This window comes from Ptychodera flava, chromosome 2, assembly GCF_041260155.1.
Source record: "Ptychodera flava strain L36383 chromosome 2, AS_Pfla_20210202, whole genome shotgun sequence".
In the NCBI taxonomy this organism is placed as follows: domain Eukaryota; kingdom Metazoa; phylum Hemichordata; class Enteropneusta; family Ptychoderidae; genus Ptychodera; species Ptychodera flava.
In genome coordinates this window covers 4,810,320-4,832,070 of record NC_091929.1, presented here as the reverse complement: position 1 = coordinate 4,832,070, position 21,751 = coordinate 4,810,320, and the positions used below count along the sequence as shown (strand labels likewise).

At 36.7% G+C, this 21,751-nt stretch overlaps 3 protein-coding genes across 6 annotated transcripts; 1 reads left to right on the top strand and 2 right to left on the bottom strand.

Moving 5' to 3' along the window:
- Positions 1-374: 374 nt before the first annotated feature.
- On the top strand, positions 375-6,159 carry LOC139151821 (uncharacterized). Of its 4 annotated transcripts, XR_011556497.1 has the most exons (4): positions 375-2,889; positions 3,163-3,278; positions 4,210-4,314; positions 4,364-6,159. XR_011556497.1 is itself a non-coding variant. In XM_070724823.1 (3 exons), exons 1-3 carry the CDS (start codon positions 375-377, stop codon positions 4,249-4,251), a joined length of 2,673 nt encoding a protein of 890 aa, XP_070580924.1. In that variant the 3' UTR covers positions 4,252-6,159. The 4 variants fall into 4 exon arrangements, 2 of the variants coding, with proteins under 2 accessions (XP_070580924.1, XP_070580936.1); XR_011556498.1 differs by lacking the exon at positions 3,163-3,278; XM_070724823.1 differs by having other exon boundaries at positions 4,210-6,159.
- A 5,049-nt stretch (positions 6,160-11,208) lies between these two features.
- Positions 11,209-12,658, bottom strand: LOC139123906 (nucleolar protein 58-like). The gene is made up of 2 exons (XM_070690062.1): positions 12,603-12,658; positions 11,209-11,758 (listed from the first exon to the last, which is right to left on the bottom strand). Exons 1-2 carry the CDS (start codon positions 12,656-12,658, stop codon positions 11,209-11,211), a joined length of 606 nt encoding a protein of 201 aa, XP_070546163.1.
- An 8,481-nt stretch (positions 12,659-21,139) lies between these two features.
- Positions 21,140-21,622, bottom strand: LOC139123898 (nucleolar protein 58-like). Its single transcript, XM_070690052.1, has one exon. The coding sequence runs from the start codon at positions 21,620-21,622 to the stop codon at positions 21,140-21,142; it is 483 nt and encodes a 160-aa protein (XP_070546153.1).
- Between the last annotated feature and the right edge of the window lie 129 nt (positions 21,623-21,751).

Sequence of the window (21,751 nt, the reverse complement as noted above, 5' to 3'; positions counted from 1 at the left end):
GTAGAACAGTATGAAAAATATGCCAGGACGTGGCAATTGAAACCATTGTCTATACAATTAACTAGGTTACCAACCATACTTCACAGAGTCAATGTAAAAGATTTTGAAGACAAAATGCACTCTGAGAAAAGTTTTGTCAAACCCAAAAGATTCAAACACATTATTATGGTAGAAAATCTAAGTGAGAGTGAACATGACGAACAATATAAACTAAAACCGATTTGGACTGTAGAGAGCCTAGCTATAGAAATGTTTGCCGAAATGTGAGTAGTGAAACTGAGTGTCAAGAAAGCCAAGCTGAAGATACTTCTGCAGCAGATGATGAAAGACAAGTGGAAGTTTCAGCTGTAAAGCAAAGAAATGAAGACTCTGAGATGTCAGGAGGGGAAAATTTTGAAAATGCAGAAAATGATAAATTAGAGTCAGGAGGAAATGATGTAGATGAAAATCAAGATGATTGTCAGTCTGAGATGATAGACAATGAAAGGTCAGCAACGCCAGAACATGAAGAGTCTGAAAGACTGGGACATGGTCAGTCTGAAAGACTGGGACATGGTCAGTCTGAAAGACTGGGACATGGTCAGTGTGAAAGTCCAGAGCATGCAGTTGAGATGCATGAGCAAGATGTGGTAGAGGAGACAGGAGATAATGACTGTGAAGTGGCAGAGAGTCAGATGGATGAAGAGACAAACACTGATAAGTTACATACATTGGACACTGAACATTCAGAAAGACCTGATATCATGAAATTTGAGATTCCTAAAGATGATGGATTTGAAAAGCCTGATAATGATATTTGTGACGAGCAAGGAAATCTTGACACTGAACAAGAAACTGATAGATGTGACAAGTCAGACAGTGATCACTTTGAGAAGGTGGATGAGCCTCACTATCAGGTGGATGACAGTGATGTGCCTTGGATTACAGACAAGGAAATTGAAGTCAGTGACGATATTGAAATGCAAGCAGGTGATTCAGGGATAGCAGGCAGTGAAAACACACAGATGCCAGATGGTTGCAGCTCAGAGATGCCAGCCAATGATATGCAGGAAACCAGTGGTACCTCAGAAATGCCAGCCAATGATATGCAGGAAACCAGTAGTAGCTCAGAAATGCCAGCAAGTGATATGCAGGAAACCAGTGGTACCTCAGAAATGCCAGCCAGTGATATGCAGGAAACCAGTAGTAGCTCAGAAATGCCAGCAAGTGATATGCATGAAACCAGTGGTACCTCAGAGATGCCAGCTAGTAATATGCAGGAAAGCAGTGTTACCTCAGAAATGCCAGCTAGTGATATGCAGGAAACCAGTGGTACCTCAGAGATGCCAGCTACTGATACGCAGGAAACCAGTGGTACCTCAGTAATTCCAGCAAGTGATACGCAGGAAACCAGTGGTACCTCAGAAATGCCAGCCAATGAAATGCAGGAAACCAGTGGTACCTCAGAAATGCCAGCCAATGAAATGCAGGAAACCAGTGGTACCTCAGAGATGCCAGCTACTGATACGCAGGAAACCAGTGGTACCTCAGAAATTCCAGCAAGTGATACGCAGGAAACCAGTGGTACCTCAGAAATGCCAGCCAATGAAATGCAGGAAACCAGTGGTAGCTCAGAAATGCCAGCTAATGATACGCAGGAAACCAGTGGTACCTCAGAAATTCCAGTCAGTGATACGCAGAAAACCAGTGGTACCTCAGAAATGCCAGCCAATGAAATGCAGGAAACCATTGGTAGCTCAGAAATGCCAGCTAGCGATATGCAGGAAACCAGTGGTAACTCAGAAATGCCAGCTACTGATACGCAGGAAACCAGTGGTACCTCAGAAATTCCAGTCAGTGATACGCAGAAAACCAGTGGTACCTCAGAGATGCTAGCCGATGAAATGCAGGAAACCAGTGGTAGCTCAGAAATGCCAGCTAATGATATGCATGAAACCAGTGGTACCTCAGAAATTCCAACCAGTGATATGCAGGAAACCAGTAGTAGCTCAGAAATGCCAGCCAATGAAATGCAGGAAACCATTGGTAGCTCAGAGATGCCAGCTAATGATATGCAGGAAACCAGTTGTATGTCAGAAATGCTGGCCGATGATATGCAGGAAACCAGTGGTAGCTCAGAAATGCCAGCAAATGATACGCAGGAAACCAGTGGTACCTCAGAAATGCCAGCTAGTGATATGCAGGAAACCAGTGTTACCTCAGAAATGCCAGCTAGTGATATGCAGGAAACCAGTTGTAGCTCAGAGATGCCAGCTAGTGATACGCAGGAAAGCCCAAGAACTGAAAAGAGAGAGATGTCTGGAATTTTGACTGAAAATGATGGTGTTGTCATGGAAACTGAGGGACAAGATCATCACTGTGGTTCAAGTGAAGTTCATGATGATGTGAAATCAAATTCAAACGATGGAAAACCAGAAAACTACAGTAACACAGCAAATGAAATCATCGGTGATTGTGTGCATGGAGAACAAAATGAGAAAAAAGAAAACACTGATAGTATTGGAGAGTGTGTGAACACCACTGCTGCTATTGAGAAAAGTGAATGTGATGAAGATAAATCCAGTGGAATGGATGATGAGAAGAAAACTGATGTAAACAGATCAGAGGATAATACAGCCACTGAGAATACAGAAACAGAAAGTAAAGATATGGGTGATGATGATGGTGTCGATGATGAAGAATTGAATTTGATCATGAATCTTGATCCAAGTCTGCTGGTAACATTAGATGAAGCTGCAGATGACAGCGGCACAGAGGAAGCTACACCTGACATTGACAATGGCGTCAGTAGCAACCAGGATGATTTCAAAGATACTGATTTGTATGATGGTGAAAATGGTGACAACTGTGATGAGACACTTACAGAAGGATATGATGGACAGCAAACAGGTAATTGAAGATAGCTTTTAAAATTGATAATTTTATTCATTACAACAATTACATCACCACACTTTCATCTTTTAACATAAACTAATCTACTACCATATGTGATCTTGTTAGACCTAAGTATTGTATTATTGTGCTTGTCCAAGTAAATGTATTTCTGTTGTTCTAGTTTGTGATTTGTGATCTGTCAATAATGTGGTTGTTACCACTGATGACAAATCCTCTCAAATTGTTCTAACCTTCCCATACTTTGTCTTATTCTTTTTCTTTCTAAAGGCTGTGAGTTTATCAGAACAGGCTTCTATTGTCTTCTGTGTCAGGAAATGTTGACGGGTCCAGAGTCAGTTATGGAAACACACTGTAAAACACAAGGCCATTGTGCAAATCTTAAGGTGAATATTAGTTCACTTGTTGTCTTGTCTGTACATGTTATGTCATAGCTTTCTTTTCTTCCTGTTACTTGCAATGTTTTCCTTGTTTATGGTTGTACAATGTATGCGCCTTGAAATTTGAAAAAAAACTTTCTGTCAGAAAGCTGTCAATCATTCTGTTTTTAACCCTTTTCCTGCCAGACAGTAATAACTGTATCACTTCCCCATCAGCCAAGTCAGTAAAAAGCGATATTGAGCCAAACATGACGTATTTTCACCCACTTGGCTTGGTATGTTATAGCATCTTTTGTCCCCCAAAAAATCAACTTTACAGTATTATGTTTTCAACAGCCTTAAAATGTACAGGATTATGTTAAAATACATCATATGGAATACGTTGTGTTTCATTAATTTTAACCATCTTGACCTGATTGTGAAATATGGACTTGGCAGGAAAAGGGTTAATTCAAGAACAAAATTTAAGGGTCTCTCCACAAAATTTGGCACTGCAGAAACAAACTGCCCAGTATTTTCCAACATTTGAAATTCAAAATGGCCGCCATCTCTGTGGTAACTCCATTGAGGAAAAGTGACTTTGCAATATTCACAAAAATAAGCCAGTGAAAACTTGTATTTACTTCATAAGCTTCAAAAGGAGTTTCGCAAGATGGTAGGCCAAAGAGTATAGTATATACCAATATATATATATATATATATATATATATATATATATATATATATATATATATTTCTATATCACCATATATTTCAATGTTAAACAGTGCCATCAATGATGTTGATATGAGTAGAATTTTGTAACTGTTAAAATTGAACGGTATTGGTTAAATTCAGTATGTTGATATGGCCAGATAGTGGTTGTAGGCAATACCATTTAGTTGTTGAAGAGTTTTCACACTTTCTGAAAAGTTGTCTTTCATTATTTCTGTTACAGGAACACAGTAAACTGATGGAGGAAAAGACAGATCATGTGTGAATTAATGTCCAAACATCGCAGGCAATGGAAAGGGAAGTTGAGAGAATGGCATTGAAATGGAAATAGATGTGTATTTAACAGAATCATATGGCTTCTTGTGAGTCCAATGGAAACTTTATTCCAAAAGATGAATGCCTTGTAGAGGTTGGAGAACATATTTCAGTAGAATGATGAGAATGGTTGATGATGAACTATGAAAATAAAATGATAACTGTTGAGACTGGAAAACTGAGTGATAAATGCCATGGAAAACTGACTGATAAATGCCATGGAAAACTGACTGATGAATGCCATGGAATGGAAAACTGACCGCTAAATGTCATGGAAAACTGATGGATAAATGTCATGGAATGGAACACTAGCCAGATAGATGCCATGGAATGTGAAAAATGATTTGTAAATGCCATGGAATAGAACACTGACTTGATAAATTCCATGGAATAGAGGACTGACTGATAAATGCCATGGAAAACCTTGATCATGGATTTCTCTAAGTAATAGATTGAAGTGATTCCATCCAAGAAAGATGAAATGTTGTACTTGTATAAATGTAAATACACAATGTAGAAGATTACAAGACAAATGTCTTGAAAGAAGATGAGGTTGGAGTATGCTTTCAAAATTGATAAAGTGATTTTATTTTATCATCAGCAAAGCTGACTGAGTAGTACATGCAGCAAATGTATATGAGATATAAAGGAATGTTTGGTCTGATCCCAAGACTAATATAATGGTTACAAAGTTGGTATGAGACAAAGGCTGTACATTTTGGAACTATTCCAATACATGTACATGTACTGTTAGCATATCAATACATGTACATGTACTGTTAGCATATCAAAACTTGGTATATACTCTATATACAGAATGATTATTCAATCCTTTGGCAACTCTGCCAAAAAAAATTATTACTGCCAGTAGATTTCATCTTTCTGCATGCATATGCCAACTCTAAGTTTTATAATAGATGTCTGTTGTGTCATCTTTAATTTGTTGTTTTATTTTATGTTAAGATATTTCTGTATCCTGTTGCCAGAATTATTACGCAATTCTGATCTGATGTTGTGAAACAAACAAAACATAGTTTATTTGCAAAAATCATATATTTGCTTTTATGCACGTTACATGATATTATATGACATTGCTATTTCTATAACATCTCATCATCATGTGATAATTGACGCCATTACTGTTTCTTTGTCCTTAGAATGACTGATACTCTGTTAATGACCAAAGTAAAATTTTTGTGTTAACCAAATGTGTTTTAGCTTGAAATTCCTGATTTTTACTACTTTTTGCCCATTTAGTTCTTAAGAATTGTAAAGATGGTTTTTGTTGTGATAATGAAAGTCACAGCCTTTTTGTGTTGTTGCAAAGTAATTAATATTTGCAGAATATGAGTCATGTAAAATTTGTATTATCTCAGAGTATTTGTGTAAGCAGCTATAGAATGAATGGTACTAGTTTTTACAGAGTAGTACAACTGATGTTTTGTCATTAGATGTTATTGTAAATATCCTACTTTGTATTCAGAACTCAACACAGACAGCTTCAGATGAAATCTTACACACATAACGTTCTCAGTATCTTCCGTGCTATTCACTGTGTATCTTACTGAATTCTTTAGTTGCCTGAAACTTGCATCAAAAGTCAATTTTACAAAGTATACGTTGCTGTTCTGAAGCTGATGTGATCAGCTGATTTACTCTCCTTGCTTGTAAAGTAGCATACTCTTCAAGAACAGTGGCTGGATTGACTTTATTTACATCGGGTTGTTGTAAATGTAACATCTATCAAATTTATGATATGACTTAGTATGTTACTGTAAACTGAGATGTACAAAGCTATAGCATGACATATTTTCAAGATAAAAAGTTTTGTTTGAATAAATCAAGGAATGATAGCATATCCATATTGTGAAGTGACATTGGATTAAAATTACCAACACAATATTAAAGGTATACTGTCACCTGCTCCAATTTTGCCACAGTAACCATGGAAAGAGAAAATCAAACCAATCACAGATTTTAAGCAGATGGCCGCTTTTAAAAACAGCGCCCTCACATGGGCGTTTTGAATGCCAAGGAACGCCCCTTTGACCATATATGGGCACATTTAGGTTACAGGTGACTGTATACCTTTAATCATGAATGTCTGTTTTTCAACTCTACAGATGGAAATTTTGGTGAGTGTGGTTTACAATATTTGTCAGCCCACTTGCCCACCCAAACTTCGGATGAAAGTTTCAAATGGCAGTAATGGTATTTGAATTTGAACTTTGTAGTTTCCAGGGTTAAATTAAATTCAAAATAAGGCCTGGTTAGAATATAAAGTGATAACTATACTCTTCTTTGGATGAGAGGAAGCATTCAAACCAGAGGTTTTCAGTTGATACATGCTGGCATTTAAGCACTACAAATAGATGTAGTATTTAGTCCATTAGGCCCATACATGCATTGTGCTAATGGGAAAGATAAAATAGGGTAACTATGACATTAGGTTCAATTTGTTAGGAAGTATAAACAGCAGACAAGACTATTGTTCAGAAAAAACCTAGACAATTGGATACTGTTTAAAGCACTGCACTAATTAGAAATATTACTGTGTGTATTACAAACCGAGTGATGAAAGAATGAATTTTCAGCCATGAATGGTAAATTGACCCATAGTGGTAGTATTGTGGTATCAGTGAGGAATAGGATTGAAAGGGTGGAAATGTCGTTTGGTGCTGGTGTCAAAGATGGTGTACTTTTAAAAGTTGTACAGTTCAATAAAATTTGAAACCCTTTTTGACATCTTGACTTAGATAACCAGTAAAGTGTGGTTAAAATAGTTTATCCCATGGGTGTATGCATGGTAGTGTCCATTGTCAAAATAATCAAAGATAGTTTACCTCATGGTGTATGTATGGAAGTCTCCATTCTCAAAATAATCAAAAGATAGTTTATCCCATTGGTGTATGCATGGTAGTCTCCATTCTAAAAATAATCAAAAGATAGTTTATCTTATATTGTGAATGGTAGTCTCCATTCTCAAAATAATCATAGATAGTTTATCCCATATTCTGTATGCATGGTAGTCTCCATTCTCAAAATAATCAAAAGATAGTTTATCCCATTGGTGTATGGTAGTCTCCATTATGGAGTAACAAACAGGTAGATTTACTGGACTTTGAAACTAATCCGTGTCACCATAGGGATGTGGTAAGTCCTGTTTCACTTGAAATAGAATGGAAGTAACAATTGAAAGATGGAGAATAAGTACCCAAATTGATCTTTTTGGTTATTCACAGTAAAATGTTTATCAAAATTCACCGATCTCCTGAAGGAGATGTTTTACATTAAAAACAAACATACAGATTATGCTGTCATTTTGAAATCATCCTTCTTTCATTGGAATATAATGCGCAAGTGGAAATCAGAAACTGACTGTCATCAAAGATCACTGAATACATATCCCCCTGTAACTTTGATTGATTTCATTTTGAGATTGAGCTTGTTCCGTCAGATGTTCAATGGAGCTGACAAGGCATACACAAAAAATGTGATTCTCAGCCAGCACTCTCCGACTATGCAGTATTGGAATAGAATTTCTCCCGTCTGTAGTACTCTGTTGCTGTATCATCACTAATTTGTGAATCATTTAACCAAAACTTCTATCCTCATGCCATTCTAAAGCGATAACTGTCGGGAACAAGAGACGTGTTGCCATGGTTACCAAACCGTGTGACAGCAATGAATACCTTATTATTGCAAGATTTGAAATTTAATATTTGGCCCAAACTAAGCCATCACTTTCGATTTTTTAATTGTATATAGTACTATCATTATAGATTTGGTCTTGTGTCCTCATATTATGACAAAACTAAGGACATTTGTATAGTTTTGCCTCTGTTGTGTAAAACCATCTTTCAGAAAGTTTGTAATCAAGTAACCTGGTGAAAGAATGAAGAACTGGTACGGTATCATCTTTCATACTTTAGCAATTCAAAGTTCCACTGATTGTCAAGAAATACTTTCATCTATTCATTGTCAATAATATGTATGTATATGTATATGTCAGATACCGAGCAAAACTTTCAGTGAACTGAATGCCGACAAAAAGATTCCAGAAAAAGATATAGGAATCCAAGAAATTCACAATGAAACAAGAAGTTATGTAGTTTTCCAAATGTCTAAGATCGTTTTAGAAAAATCTCTCTTACGTGGTTAGAAGTACGCAGAGAAGACGGCAAAAATAATTGAATATCATTGAACTCAGGTAGAAAACTATATGATAATGGTGATGAAGAACAGTAGGGATTCAGATTGGAAAGCAAAGCTGCCAGGTAAGTGTGAACAGCCATGCAGTAGCTGTAACGTTTGATGATATTTGTTTTGTATGTCAGAAATTCTTGTTCTAACTCCAAAACATGTTAAATACCTAGTATTTAGCTATTCAACAAAGTGTCCATACACGTAACATACACTTTTATTGTTTACTTTTGAACTCCGGTCAGACAAGGCTTAAAATGTCACAAGTTTAAACATGTAAAGACCGAGTTTACAACAAACTTAATTGTGTTTTTCAAGATGCTTTAGGAGTAGAACAGGAAACTATAGTTGACGTTGACTTGGTTCAAGTTGGTGAATTTTACAAAAATGAAATCATGTGCAACCGTTTCTCTTGTGTCTCTCCTATTTCATACAAACCTATTTGAAATCTTGAAGCCCCGGTCACTGAGGTTTTCCTAGCGACCGTGAAACGCATTACCTTGCGTCTGCGCAGTAGTGAGTTAGAGATTTACCCAGTGAAATTCCCCTGTATCGCGTACACCACACTCATCGCGTACACCCTGCTCACACGTTTCATATGAAAAAATAACTGCAGAAAACATCGCGTACAGGCAAAAGTGAAAAATCACCAAAAGTTGCAGCTACGTCCCTTAACCGAAGGCACTAAAAAGGACTCAGCGATGACAATTGGCAGATCGACGCAGAGAGATGCAGATATGTTGAAAATAAAGGATCGAAAATCCAAGCCTGGAAAAGAGAAATAGTGAAATGCCTTCGGTCAGTAAAACGGCAGTTGGATAATTGTGACCGACGGGAAAAGCTACGACTCACAGTTTCTTGTTTCTCTCAGGTAAATGAGTAATAAAGAAGGGGATCAAATACAGGTCCTGGAAAGGAAAGGGACGAACTGTAATTGAAGAGAGAGAGAGAGAGAGAGAGAGAGAGAGAGAGAGAGAGAGAGAGAGAGACGGCGTTCGTCTCATCATCGAGCACTTTGTGTTATCACATGACAGCTGCCGTGTCCATGCTTGCCAACCAGAGGAAAGTTTCAAGTCCAGAAAATTGCTGTCACGTAATTCGCAGTCGATAAAGAATATACGCGAGCCATTTCTCACAACGTCGTAAGGATTCAATTTTTGCTAACAGGTCTGTCCCTTGGTTTGGCTTACGACTATCGTGAACTTTCTCAAAAGAAGTACAGAAAATTAGAAATTATTGCCTCCCAGTGAGCTTTAGTAACAATGACTTCTCTTTATATTTGTGTTCATCTGATGACAAGATTCTCTGATATTGAACCGTGATTTTCATCGGTGTTGTAATAACATTGAGTAGGCCTCCGCCATCTTCTCGCCATGCTCATTAGTTTTATAGGGAGCGTCCAGTTATTATGGCCGGGCGTGGGCCCGGCATCAGTCAAAATAATGGAAATTGTAGGTCAGCAGCACAATTTTACTCAAATTCACAAGTTTAGATTGACTATTATGAACTTCGTCAACTGTAGAATGCTTAGAAGTATATTTTTTGTTGAAACCTTTTTCCCCACGTTGGTGTAAATGTGTTTTGAGGTCAAATGTCAAATAGCGTCCAATAACACCTAAAATGATTGTGCTCCGCGTCAAAGTTATTGTTACAACCGATAACGTAGTAACTAACCGATAACGTATCAAACCCGATAACGTAATAAAAATTTACCAATCAAATCAACCGATGACATAGCAACGAACCGATAATGTTGTGATTTTTTCTAACCGATATAACGTATCAACAAATATACCGATAACGTAGTAATTTTTTCTCACCCACAACGTATAAAAAAAAGCAACTGATAACGTAGAAAAATCAACCAATACCGCATCTAAACAACCCATAACTTATCAATTAACCTATAACTTATCTGATCAAGCGAGTCATGGGGAGAGATAGGTCGATCGATTTATAGATCGAAGAGGGTGGGTCATTCCGGGGAGGGCAAACCTGAGATTTCAGATTTTATACTCATCGTCGTTTTGCTGCGTCATGAATATCATTATTGCCGAATTGAAGGTGGTAGAGTAATTCTAACCGTGATGGGCACATAGATGTTTACAAAGAATGTAAACAGAGGCAATAATCATTCTCAATAATCACCTTTTATTGACACAAATGAGAACAAGAGAATGTTATCATTGTAGAAGATAATTATAAATGAAAGAGTAAAAGACACAATAAATATCAAAGACTTGAACTGCTTGACATAAGAAATTTCATCATGGTCAATGAATAAAAATATCAGTGAAAAATTTCTTAAAATTCTCCGCTATCTTAAATTTTTACATTTTTGATCATGCGTCTCTGCGTCTCTATTTCTCCCCATGTTTCCAACAATGGTGTCGAAGTAAAATATGACTGGTTTCAAATCCTATGTCCATACAGCCACTGACTGTTTTGTCAGTTTTTCCTTGGAAACTGACGCCGACCGTGTCGTGTTTTGTTACGTTTTCGTTCTAACGATGTAAAGAAACTTGAAGTCTGTGCAGTTTCACAAACGCCGAACAATTTGGAGACAAAACCTTCCTGTGGAGATTTTGTTTGTGAGAGGGGAACGCTTGAATCTATTCCATTCATAACCTTGAATTGCGAAGTTCTTGTGAAAAGTTGCAATCATTACGCGATTACAAAACGGAGTCTGTGTAGAATTTCCCTCTCACTCGATCTTGGCCATTGCTTTTAGTTTAGCGAAGTAATCATCGAATGACCTATCCTTTTGGATGGCAGCTCTCTCTTCTCTTTTCTGTGCACTGCGCATCCTGCTCTGAGTGATTTTGTCCCTTCGTTCGGCCATCTCACGTTCGATGACATCATCCTCACCCTGGCAAGCTTTTCTTTCCTTGATCCATTCCTTGCAACTCTCAGCTGCTTCTGTCTTTTCAATTTTCTCAATTTTCTCCTTGAGACTTTCTTGTGCGTCTTCTAATATCTTTCTGTCGCGTTCTATCTGCTCCATCGTCTCCTGGTTTTGTATTGCTTCATACGCCACCAGGCGGTTTTTCTTCATCTCGCCGACCATTACATCTCTGATGTTCCAGAGAGCGTCAAGAAATTCCTGCTGGCGTTGGATTTCTTTTTTCGCCTTCTTTTTAAAAAAGAACCTCTTCTTCTTGCTCTTTTTCTCAATCCTCTCCTCCAATGCAACAAGATGATCTTGCAGGGCTTCCCACTTCTGTAGCAATTCTGCGTACTTCTCCTCTTCGTCTCTAAAAGATGAATTTATCAAGAATTATATATATATATATATATACTAATTATATGGTAACGTGGTAACAACGTGTATATTTTGCAACGCCTAGAAAAATCATACGAACGGACGTGCCTTGCACTTTCTTACTTCAATTTGGAATCATTTTCTTTCAAGTAGCAATTCTGCGTACTTCTCCTCTTCGTCTCTAAAGATGAATTTATCAAGAATTATATATATATATATATTATATATATATATATATATATATATATATATATATATATATATATATATATATATATATATATATATATATACATACTAATTATATGGTAACGTGGTAACAGCGTGTATATTTTGCAACGCCTAGAAAAATCATACGAACGGACGTGCCTTGCATTTTCTTTCTTCAATTTGGAATCATTTTCTTTCAAGTGTCAGCCTTGCAGAGCATCCCTTGCAGGGCATGAAAACGACGCAGGTAAGCCCCAACACACGTCTCTATCTTATTACAATCAATTAGAATTGAAACGGTATCCTCAAGCACTATGTCAAATTCATATTAGGCTTATAAAACTTGTATCGTTTCCACCAGACCGTACAGTGGGTTCCGCAGTACGGATCAGAGAGATGTAAACGCTAGATAACAATGACTGAATGTTGGGTATGCTAGTAATCTAGGTCATTTAAAGAATGAATTTCTGCAAAGATGAATTTACAACACGTCACGAAGTCTGAAAGACTACTGCCTGTTGTTCTGTTGTCATGTAGAAAGCATTACTTCAGTTGTGCATATATTGCTACTGCAGATAGGCTGCAGCTACTCTGGTTTGTAGAGTCCGATTCGCTCGTTAACTCACCTTTGCAATACAATTGTCTCGAAGATGTTAGATTTCCTTGAAACTCTGTTACCCATTTTTGACGTTTTCTGTAGAAATTACAAGATTTATCCTCAGTTTGAAAGTTTTCTGTGCAGTGCTGACACTTCGCAAGTGATTCGAACAACGTTGCTGGCTGTGGTATTGTTGCGTTCTATTTGCAGATAGAAAAAAGTGTGACGTCACTATAGCTTTACTTTGCACCAATCATGGTGGTGCTCACAGCGCCTTCGGATGTTCAAAACGCTAAGTAAACATCTATCTCCGACGGAAATGCTCTCCGACAACATATTTTAGGGTATAATAAGACTGTCTTTCAAGTGATTAATCTTTACAATGTGTTTAAATAGTAAAAATAAAAATAAAGAAGTTTATAGTGAGGACAATCAATGCATATTGATTTTTTGGGTCTATCAATGCAGAGCGTCTTCAGCTGAAACGCTTGTTTCGACGTAAAAAAACGAAATAAAAACAGTTGTTACCTTCCGCCCCACTTCATGGTACCCATTTCATTCAACGTAAGCAACTTATCAAAATGTGATCATTGAGGGCGCGGTTTACCGCGTACCTCTGATACCGAACGTTACTGTACGACGAAACTCCATAAGTTAAAGACGCAGGTATCCTTTGTTCAGTGAATGCAGACGGTACTCAAAACGTTTCGCTTTTACTTAATTAGTGTTTTTATTTAATTTTGGTGGGTTCTTGTAAATATTTCACACGTTTCCAAATATTTTTTAAGTCTGTTTTTCTCTTTGAGGCGGTTTATCATTGTTCACATACTGACAGTTCCGTGTTTCCCGTCGTTGTCGGCCACGAACCCTGGGCACCGGATTCCTCACGGGATCTTCGGATCGGTCGAAGTTCGATGGAACATAGACAATAGAGGGAGACCCCCCTCTACTGTCTATGGATGGAAGGACATACCAACACAACGTTTCTCGTCTGTTCTTATCATTAACAGATGGTCACCTTTGACATTTAGTCTGATCATTCAAAACATTTCAACATTGTATGTTTCCGGCGGTTACACTATGCCCCTCTTCCAGCCTACTACCGCCCATACAACTTCCTATTCATCGCTATTGCTCTGTTATTATTGTAGATGACCTGACGTCATTGATTGTGATATTTGACATTTCAATCCTTTATTCATTTTCGTATTATGCAGCTATGTATATATTTCGATATAGTTTCTATGTATATTTCGATACATATTTTGTAGTCAAATTTCATATTGAATAAATGATTTGTCGTACTTTCTGCCTATGCCGATGATGTTGAAGTTTTCATTACTAGAAATGAAGATTTTGGTAACTTAAAGTCCACTCTTGAGTTGTACGAAAATGCGTATTATTTCTTTGTCTTAAAATATATTTACAAGGCTATTCCTGTTCGTTAAAAATCCGACATTGAAAATCATTTTTGTAACAACAATCCAAACAATGCGCCAGACAGCTGCAACATTCTACAGAGCACAATTATTTTCTGTGTAAATAGAGAAAGGTGAAATTTACAAGTACTTGATAATGGTTCATCATTATGCATCTTTACCAGACAGATTAGACACCATCTGGAGGAACATTTTGGGCTTTCCACATTCCATCAAACCAAACTTTGCTTCATGTTATTGTATCCCATCATAAAGAAAGAAGGGGATTTACAATGGCACATTATGCACGGAGCCTATCAAAATAGTTCTTTTTTGTTCCGCGCTGGTTTTCGTTCAGATGCAAACTGTTCTCTCTGTAATGACATTGATTCTCTTTTACATACTTTTCTTGAGTGTCCAAACATTCAACCGCTTCTAGGTGTTATTTCCACTATAACATCTCGTTTAGTTTTACCTGGGCAAGCTGTAAACATTGCATGGTTTTTCATTAATCCTCCTGTTAAAAACTCTGTATTTATTCATAGACGTGCAATGTCTCTCTTTGTTTACATTTCTACAATGGCTAAGTTGTGTATTCATTTAGCAAGAAGAAATGTGTTTAGGAACCAGGGTCCTGTTGATCCTTTAGACATATTTAAAAGCAAGATTTTCTCCAGATTGAGACTTGAATTTGAGTATCATCGTCTCAATGAAAATTTACATTCTTTTAATATTACTTGGGCTTTTGATGATATTCTTTGTGACACTCATGATGGTCAACTCAATTTTCACATTTAAGAAACTTCCCTGCTTTTGTGCATCGCTAGGTTGTGTCACCTTTTTGAATTATTAAGTGATGGGTTTAGGATATATTTTTCTAGTGATATTCAATTTTGTCATTCATGACATTTTCTGTTCAATGCTGACCATCACTTTAAAGTTATTTTCTTTTATTCGTGTTTATCTTATATTTCTTTTGGTTCCTGGCAATATAAAAATTTCCTTTACGGTTTTAGTATGTAGGACCTGTGTGAAATAAAGATATTTGAAAAACTACTACTACGTTCCTCACTTTGCCCTCATACTAGCACAGTCGTCTATGTTCAGTCTTGCCTCATTAATTTCTTTTGGCACGGAAAACATTGGATCCCGTAGAAAATTATAGCTTACTGTCCATAAAGGTGGCCAAGGACTCGCTCATTTACCGTCTTGTGTCAAGTCATTTCGTCTCCAGTTTGTTCAAAGATACCTATTCCGACTATGGCCATCCATTTTCCGTTTAGTTGATTATTATTTCAACCATCAAGTTCAAAGCTTATGTTACTCTAAAAATCTCCTTGCTCTTGGAATTTTTACCCTTTCATTTGCCTCCCAAAAATTCATAATGACTTATTGAAATGCCGGCAATCACTTTTGTAAGTTAGTAAACAAAGTTTCTGGAGCCCTTTCTTTACAGCAATGAAATCATTCACTCCGACACGAGAGAGACATTAAAAATAGATTATTTCATCACAAAGCTTGACAATTTAATTGATCATCAGCAAAAAACATAGTTAACCGATACAGACATCTATTCTACGATTGATATCCATTCTCATCGCATAGCTAAACTCATTTACAATGATGTTTTGAAGGCAATTCCACCACAATGTAAAAATAAGATCACATCCTACCTCAGGACATCAATACATTACTGTTATGAACTTCACCATTCTAAAGACATCCAATACCTGCTTTACAAGATCAAGAAAGGTGCTATATACAAATATCTCATCAAAGTTCTCCAAACAGAATGCTCTGATACATGTTGGCGGAATATTTTACAACTCACTGTCAATGTGATTCCAAATTTCAACTTCATGCTTTTTATTCTCTTTCACTTTCATCAAAAGAAAAAACTATTTGTGGAGATTGATTCATGGTGATACACAACAGGCATGTTGCTTTATAAAATGAGTACTGTCCTACCAATTGAGTTTTCTGTAGAGAGTCATACCTATTATATTTCCTTTCGGTAAATTTCCCTCAAAACAGACTAAACCGTATCTTCGTAATGCCGTCTCAAAAAGGTCTATCTTCTAAGCCATGGAATAAAAGAAACGAAAATGATTCCCCACCCAGACTTTGACGATTTTTATAACTCGTGTTGAGTTTAATTTTCTTATTTCAAACTTAGTCATCAACTTGAAATCTTCAAAAATACGCAGACAATCGATAATATAAGGTTATTCACAAAATACAGGGATTTATGTCTGACCATCATGGACAATACCGAAGCGTACGATGTACGAGGACATAAGTAATAACCTTATTATTACACAACGTTTTAGCCCAATTTTACAAGGAAAAAGTTAAAAAAGAAAGCGTTTTAGTGATGTCCGTCGCGCACTGCACTGAGCGATCGTTGGCAAACAGACTGGGAACGTGTTCAGAGCGTCCACTGAGCGCACACAGAACGAAATTTCAACCCGCGCTGCCCAGTGCATGTGATAGAAATTGTTGGTCAGCAGCATAATTTCACTCCAATTCACAGGTTTTGGATTGACCACTATGAACTTCATGAACTATTGAGTGTTTAGAAGTATACTTTTGTTAAAATTTTAAAATCATATTTCCTTTTTCCTCCGCGTTGACGTAGAGGTGTTTTGAAGTCAAAGGTCAATAGCGCCCGATAACACCTAAAGTTATTGTACTCCGCGTCAAAGTTATGGTTACAACCGATAATGTAGTGACTAACCGATGACTTATCACACCCGATAACGCAGTAAATATTTACCGATAACGAATCAAATCAACCGATAACGTAGTTACGAACCGATAACGCAGTAATTCTTTCTAACCGATACCGCAGTAATTTCTCCTTATCGATAACGTATCAACAAATTAACCAATGACGTATCAAATCAACTGATAACGTATTGGATCAAGTGATTCACGGGAATAGATTCATGGGGATAGATCTATACCCGATCGCTAGATCAATCCATTGATTAAACGATAGCTCGACCTCTTGATCGGTCGATGCATTTGATCTATCGATCGATAGATCTTTCTATCGATTGAATGAATTGATCGATTGATAGAACGATATATATATATATATATATATATATATATATATATATATATATATATATATATATACATATATATATACACATGTATATATATACATGTGTGTGTCTATCGATAGATAGATAGATCGATCGACGGATAGATATATAGATAGATCGATAGCGCATCAAATCAACCAATAAGCTTAACGTAGCAAAAGTCAAAAAACAAAGATTCAAATCATATTATAATGCATCAAGTCAACCAATACAATATGAATCAAGTAAGAAAGTATTAATAAACGGAAACTAACTGAACATAAATGAGTCAGTAGTATATCAAAATGACAATAAGTCTTAACAATGTAACTCTTATCCTGGCACACTGAATTACAGGTAAATCTGGATTCATTGTTCAATTGAATTCTCTAAAATCAATTTTGCAAGTTACTCCTGTAAGCAAGCTAAGTCAGTAGATTTAGTAGACAACATATCGCTTTTTTTCTTTTTTTTTATCTTTTCTGTCGCGAATCTCGTCAAGTCACATCTTATGATTACGAAGACATCGCAAAATTATTGAGTAGTCAAAACTGTCGTACATAGCATAGTGCTGATAGAAAAAAACGCTTACCAGAGTTCACTCATACATTTAAATTAGGTTCCGGTATATTAATCGATTAATCACCCATATGCTTAGCTTTTTCAAATACACCCGATGGAGATTTTCGACAACATGAAAAGTCGTCATTTGTACGAATACATCATTAACATTCTTGGTTAGTTATAATACGCAGTTATTTCTATCAGGGACGTATCCAATATGTGTGCGAAATTTGCGATGTTGGCTGTCGGTGATTGCGGCATTGTAATTGGTCTGTTAGAGCCAAAAAACAGTTCCAAAGGCAAGAAAGGACTTTCGCTTTGTAGCTGGTCCCATTAGATTGTTAAAAAAGCAAGACATTTTTGTGATAATCACATTTAGGCTGCGTTCACAAATAACGATTGGGGGGGGGGAGCTGGAGGAATCGCGATTGAAATCTTTTTTTTTTTTCAGATACCCCTCAATACCCTAAAACATTTCAAATACCCCCTCTATATGATCAAAATTTTTCAAGTCCCCCTCAACTATCTCAAGCCCGTATATTTGCAAAGGATGTGCGCGCAGAAATAATAAACACGTATTGCGCCGTTAAGGTCACAGGTGTTCAACACTACCTTGCAGTTATTAGCACTTTCTGTGGTCATATTCCCAAGGCAAGTTCTTTAAACGCATTAGTGAACTTTTTGGATTATTGGTCTTAGCCAACTTGAGTCAATCCAACTCTAGCCAGATCAATTGCTCCTGCCGAAGAGCACACAAAATGACGACCAATTCTGAATTCTGGCTAATTGCCATATTGTAACCTACCAAAAATTTGTTTCAAAACTACAAGACATATATAACTTAGATGCTACTCAAAATTGACGATACGAGAAGATAGAAATACTCCATCAAATAAATGTTTTCATCTTTGAAATTTTCGGTGTAATAATTATAAATTTGGTTAAAAAATAAATAATTCCATTCAGTCATATACTATTTCATTTCGTCTTTACTGTTCAAAGCTTTACTTTTGTATTATTTTATGACAGGAATGTGAACATTTAGAAAATCAAGCATGGTGACCCCATCTTTTTTCTTTAATATTTGATTAATATTCTCATATGCCAGAATTCAAAAATTTCTATGTGTTCTTCCATGTGTTGCTCTCTTGCCTGATCTTGTTTAGTAATGTTTTACTGTCATGAACTATGACACAAACTCTTCTTCAACTACCATGTACATCAGAGTCAGAGCTATCTCTGTCACTGTTCAGGTATGCAGTGACAGTGACACTACAGTAGCAGGGCAGTATCTGATAGTGACAGTTGCCCGTAGGCAGTAGCTGTATTAACTTTGATAATTTTGACAATATTTTTGTTTAGTTTATACAACTGCGTTCTTGTTCTACTCCCTACAGCATGTTGAACTTTCAAGTATTCAGCCTGCTATCACAGCCTGTGTATTCGTACCATGCATTTGTATCACTGACAACTGACTGTCAGTCTGGACTCTAATTAAACTATCACCTAATACATATTCATATATACAGGCTTTGTCGACACACTGAACATTGTGTGTTTGAGCATGCTGTAGGGAGACAGCAAGAAACTGTAGTTGATATATTGCATAGAAATATTGCAAAAATCATCAACAGTTGCAGCTTCTGCCCTGTTACGCAAGTTTGATTTTTTTACGACAAATCACACATATTTAGATTTTTTCGAGATAAAAGTCGTGGAATGTGACTAAATGGTTCTAGATTCTGTTAAATTATAACTAACATTACAACATTTGGATGACATAAAACTGATATTTGTTTATCATTAAATTACCTACAAAAACTTGGAATTGGAAAATGTAAAACATAAAAGGGAACCAAAAAAAATTTCAAGTCCCCTACAGGTAGAGCAAAATTTTCAATTCCCCCTCTACTATCCCAAAATTTTTCGAATCCCCCTGAATTCCTCTAGCCCCCCCCCCCCTAACCGTTTTTTTTTGTGAACGCAGCCTTATATACAAAGCAAAGTATTCCCACGACTCGGCTGTATAATTTTGTTGCAGCACGAACGACTAACTTGATCTAAATGTTGTTACACGACTGGAATGGGTTTGGAAAGTTGTTTCTAATCTTGCTATGACAACCATACTTTCTGTCTGAATTGTTGCCGATACATACACATTATAGTTTTCTTTCTCGGTAGGGTTCTCTCTGTAAACCAACAGCCGCTCGGTCCCCTGCCTTTGTTATATCAGTACGTATACTATCTCTTTGAATTTTACCCAACTACTACTGAACTGTATAGATACTATAGCAAGACTAGAAACAACTTCCCAAACCTATTCCAATAGTTAACAACATTTAGATCGACTAAATCGTTCGTACAACCATGAAAACAGTCGAAACACCATTGATTTACCGCAGAAATTTGTAACAATTTACGCTAAACTGACAAAGATAAACAGAAGAAAAAGAAAATAGTATTAGACAATGTGATCTATCATGTGACCTAGCAGTGTATCGAATTGATAGATTCATCGTTATGTCTATCCCTCTACCATGCAATTTATAAATCGATAAATTGATCGATCGATAGAGCTATCGATCGATCTATCGATTGAGTGGGTGAGCGATCTATCTATCTATCCATCCATCTATCTATCTATAAATCGATCGATCTATCGCTCCCCATAAATCGCTCGATCAGATACGTTATCATTTAATTGATACGTTATTGGTTGTTTTCATGCGGTATTGGTTGATTTGTCTACGTTATCAGTTGATTTAATCCGTTATCGATTCATCAAATTGAAACCTGAAATTTAAGGTTTTATACTTATCATCGTTTTTCTGCGTCATGAATAGCATTATGGTCGAATTGGGGATGATGGAGTAATTCTAACCGTGATGGGCACATAGATGTTCACAAAAAATATAACCAGAGGCAATATTCGTTTGCGATTACCGTTTATTGACACAAATGAGAACACGAGAAGAAAATAATTATAACTTAAATATTAAACAACGGAATAAATATCAAAGAGTTGAACTGCTTGACATAAGGAATTTAATAATGGTCAATGAATAAAAATATCAGTGAAAATTTCTTAAAATTCTCTGCTATCTTAAATTTTTATATTTTTTATCATGCAGTCTCTGCATTTCTATTTTCCCATATTTCCAACAATGGCGTCTAAGTAAAATATGACTGGTTTTAAATCATTCTATGTCCGCACAGCCGCTGATAATTTTGTCAGTTTTTTTCTTGGAAACCGACACCGCCCGTGCCGTGTTTTGTAACGTTTTCATTATAACGATTTAAAGAAACGTGAACCCTGTGCAGTTTCACAAACGTCGAACAACTTGGAAACAAAACCTTCCTTTGGAGATTTTGTTTTTGAGAGGGGAACGCTTGAACGTATTCCATTCATAAACTTGAATTGCGAAGTTCTTGTTGTGAAAAGTTGCAATCATTATGCAATTGCAACACGGAGTCTGTGTAAAGTTTCCCTCTCACTCGATCTTGGCCATGGCTTTTAGTTTAGCAAAGCAATCTTCGAATGACCTATCTTTTTGGAGGGCAGCTCTCTCTTCCCTTTTCTGTGCACTGCGCATCCTACTCTGAGTGATCTTCTCCCTTCGTTCGGCCATCTCACGTTCGATGACCTCATCCTCACCCTGGCAAGCTTTTCTTTCCTTGATCCATTTCTTGCAACTCTCAGCTGCTTCTGTCATTTCAATTTTCTCAATTTTCTCCTTGAGACTTTCTTGTGCGTCTTCTAATATCTTTCTATCGCGTTCTATCTGCTCCTTCGTCTCCTGGTTTTGTATTGAGTCATACGCCACCAAGCGGTTTTTCTTTATCTCACTGACCATTGCATCTCTGATGTTCCAGACAGCGTCAAGAAATTCCTGCTGGCGTTGGATTTCTTTTTTCGCCTTCTTTTTAAAAAAGAACCTCTTCTTCTTGCTCTTTTTCTCAATCCTCTCTTCCATTGCAACAAGATGATCTTGCAGGGCTTCCCACTTCTGTAGCAATTCTGCGTACTTCTCCTCTTCGTCTCTAAAAAGATTAATTTATCAAGAATGTTATATATATATATATATATATATATATATATATAT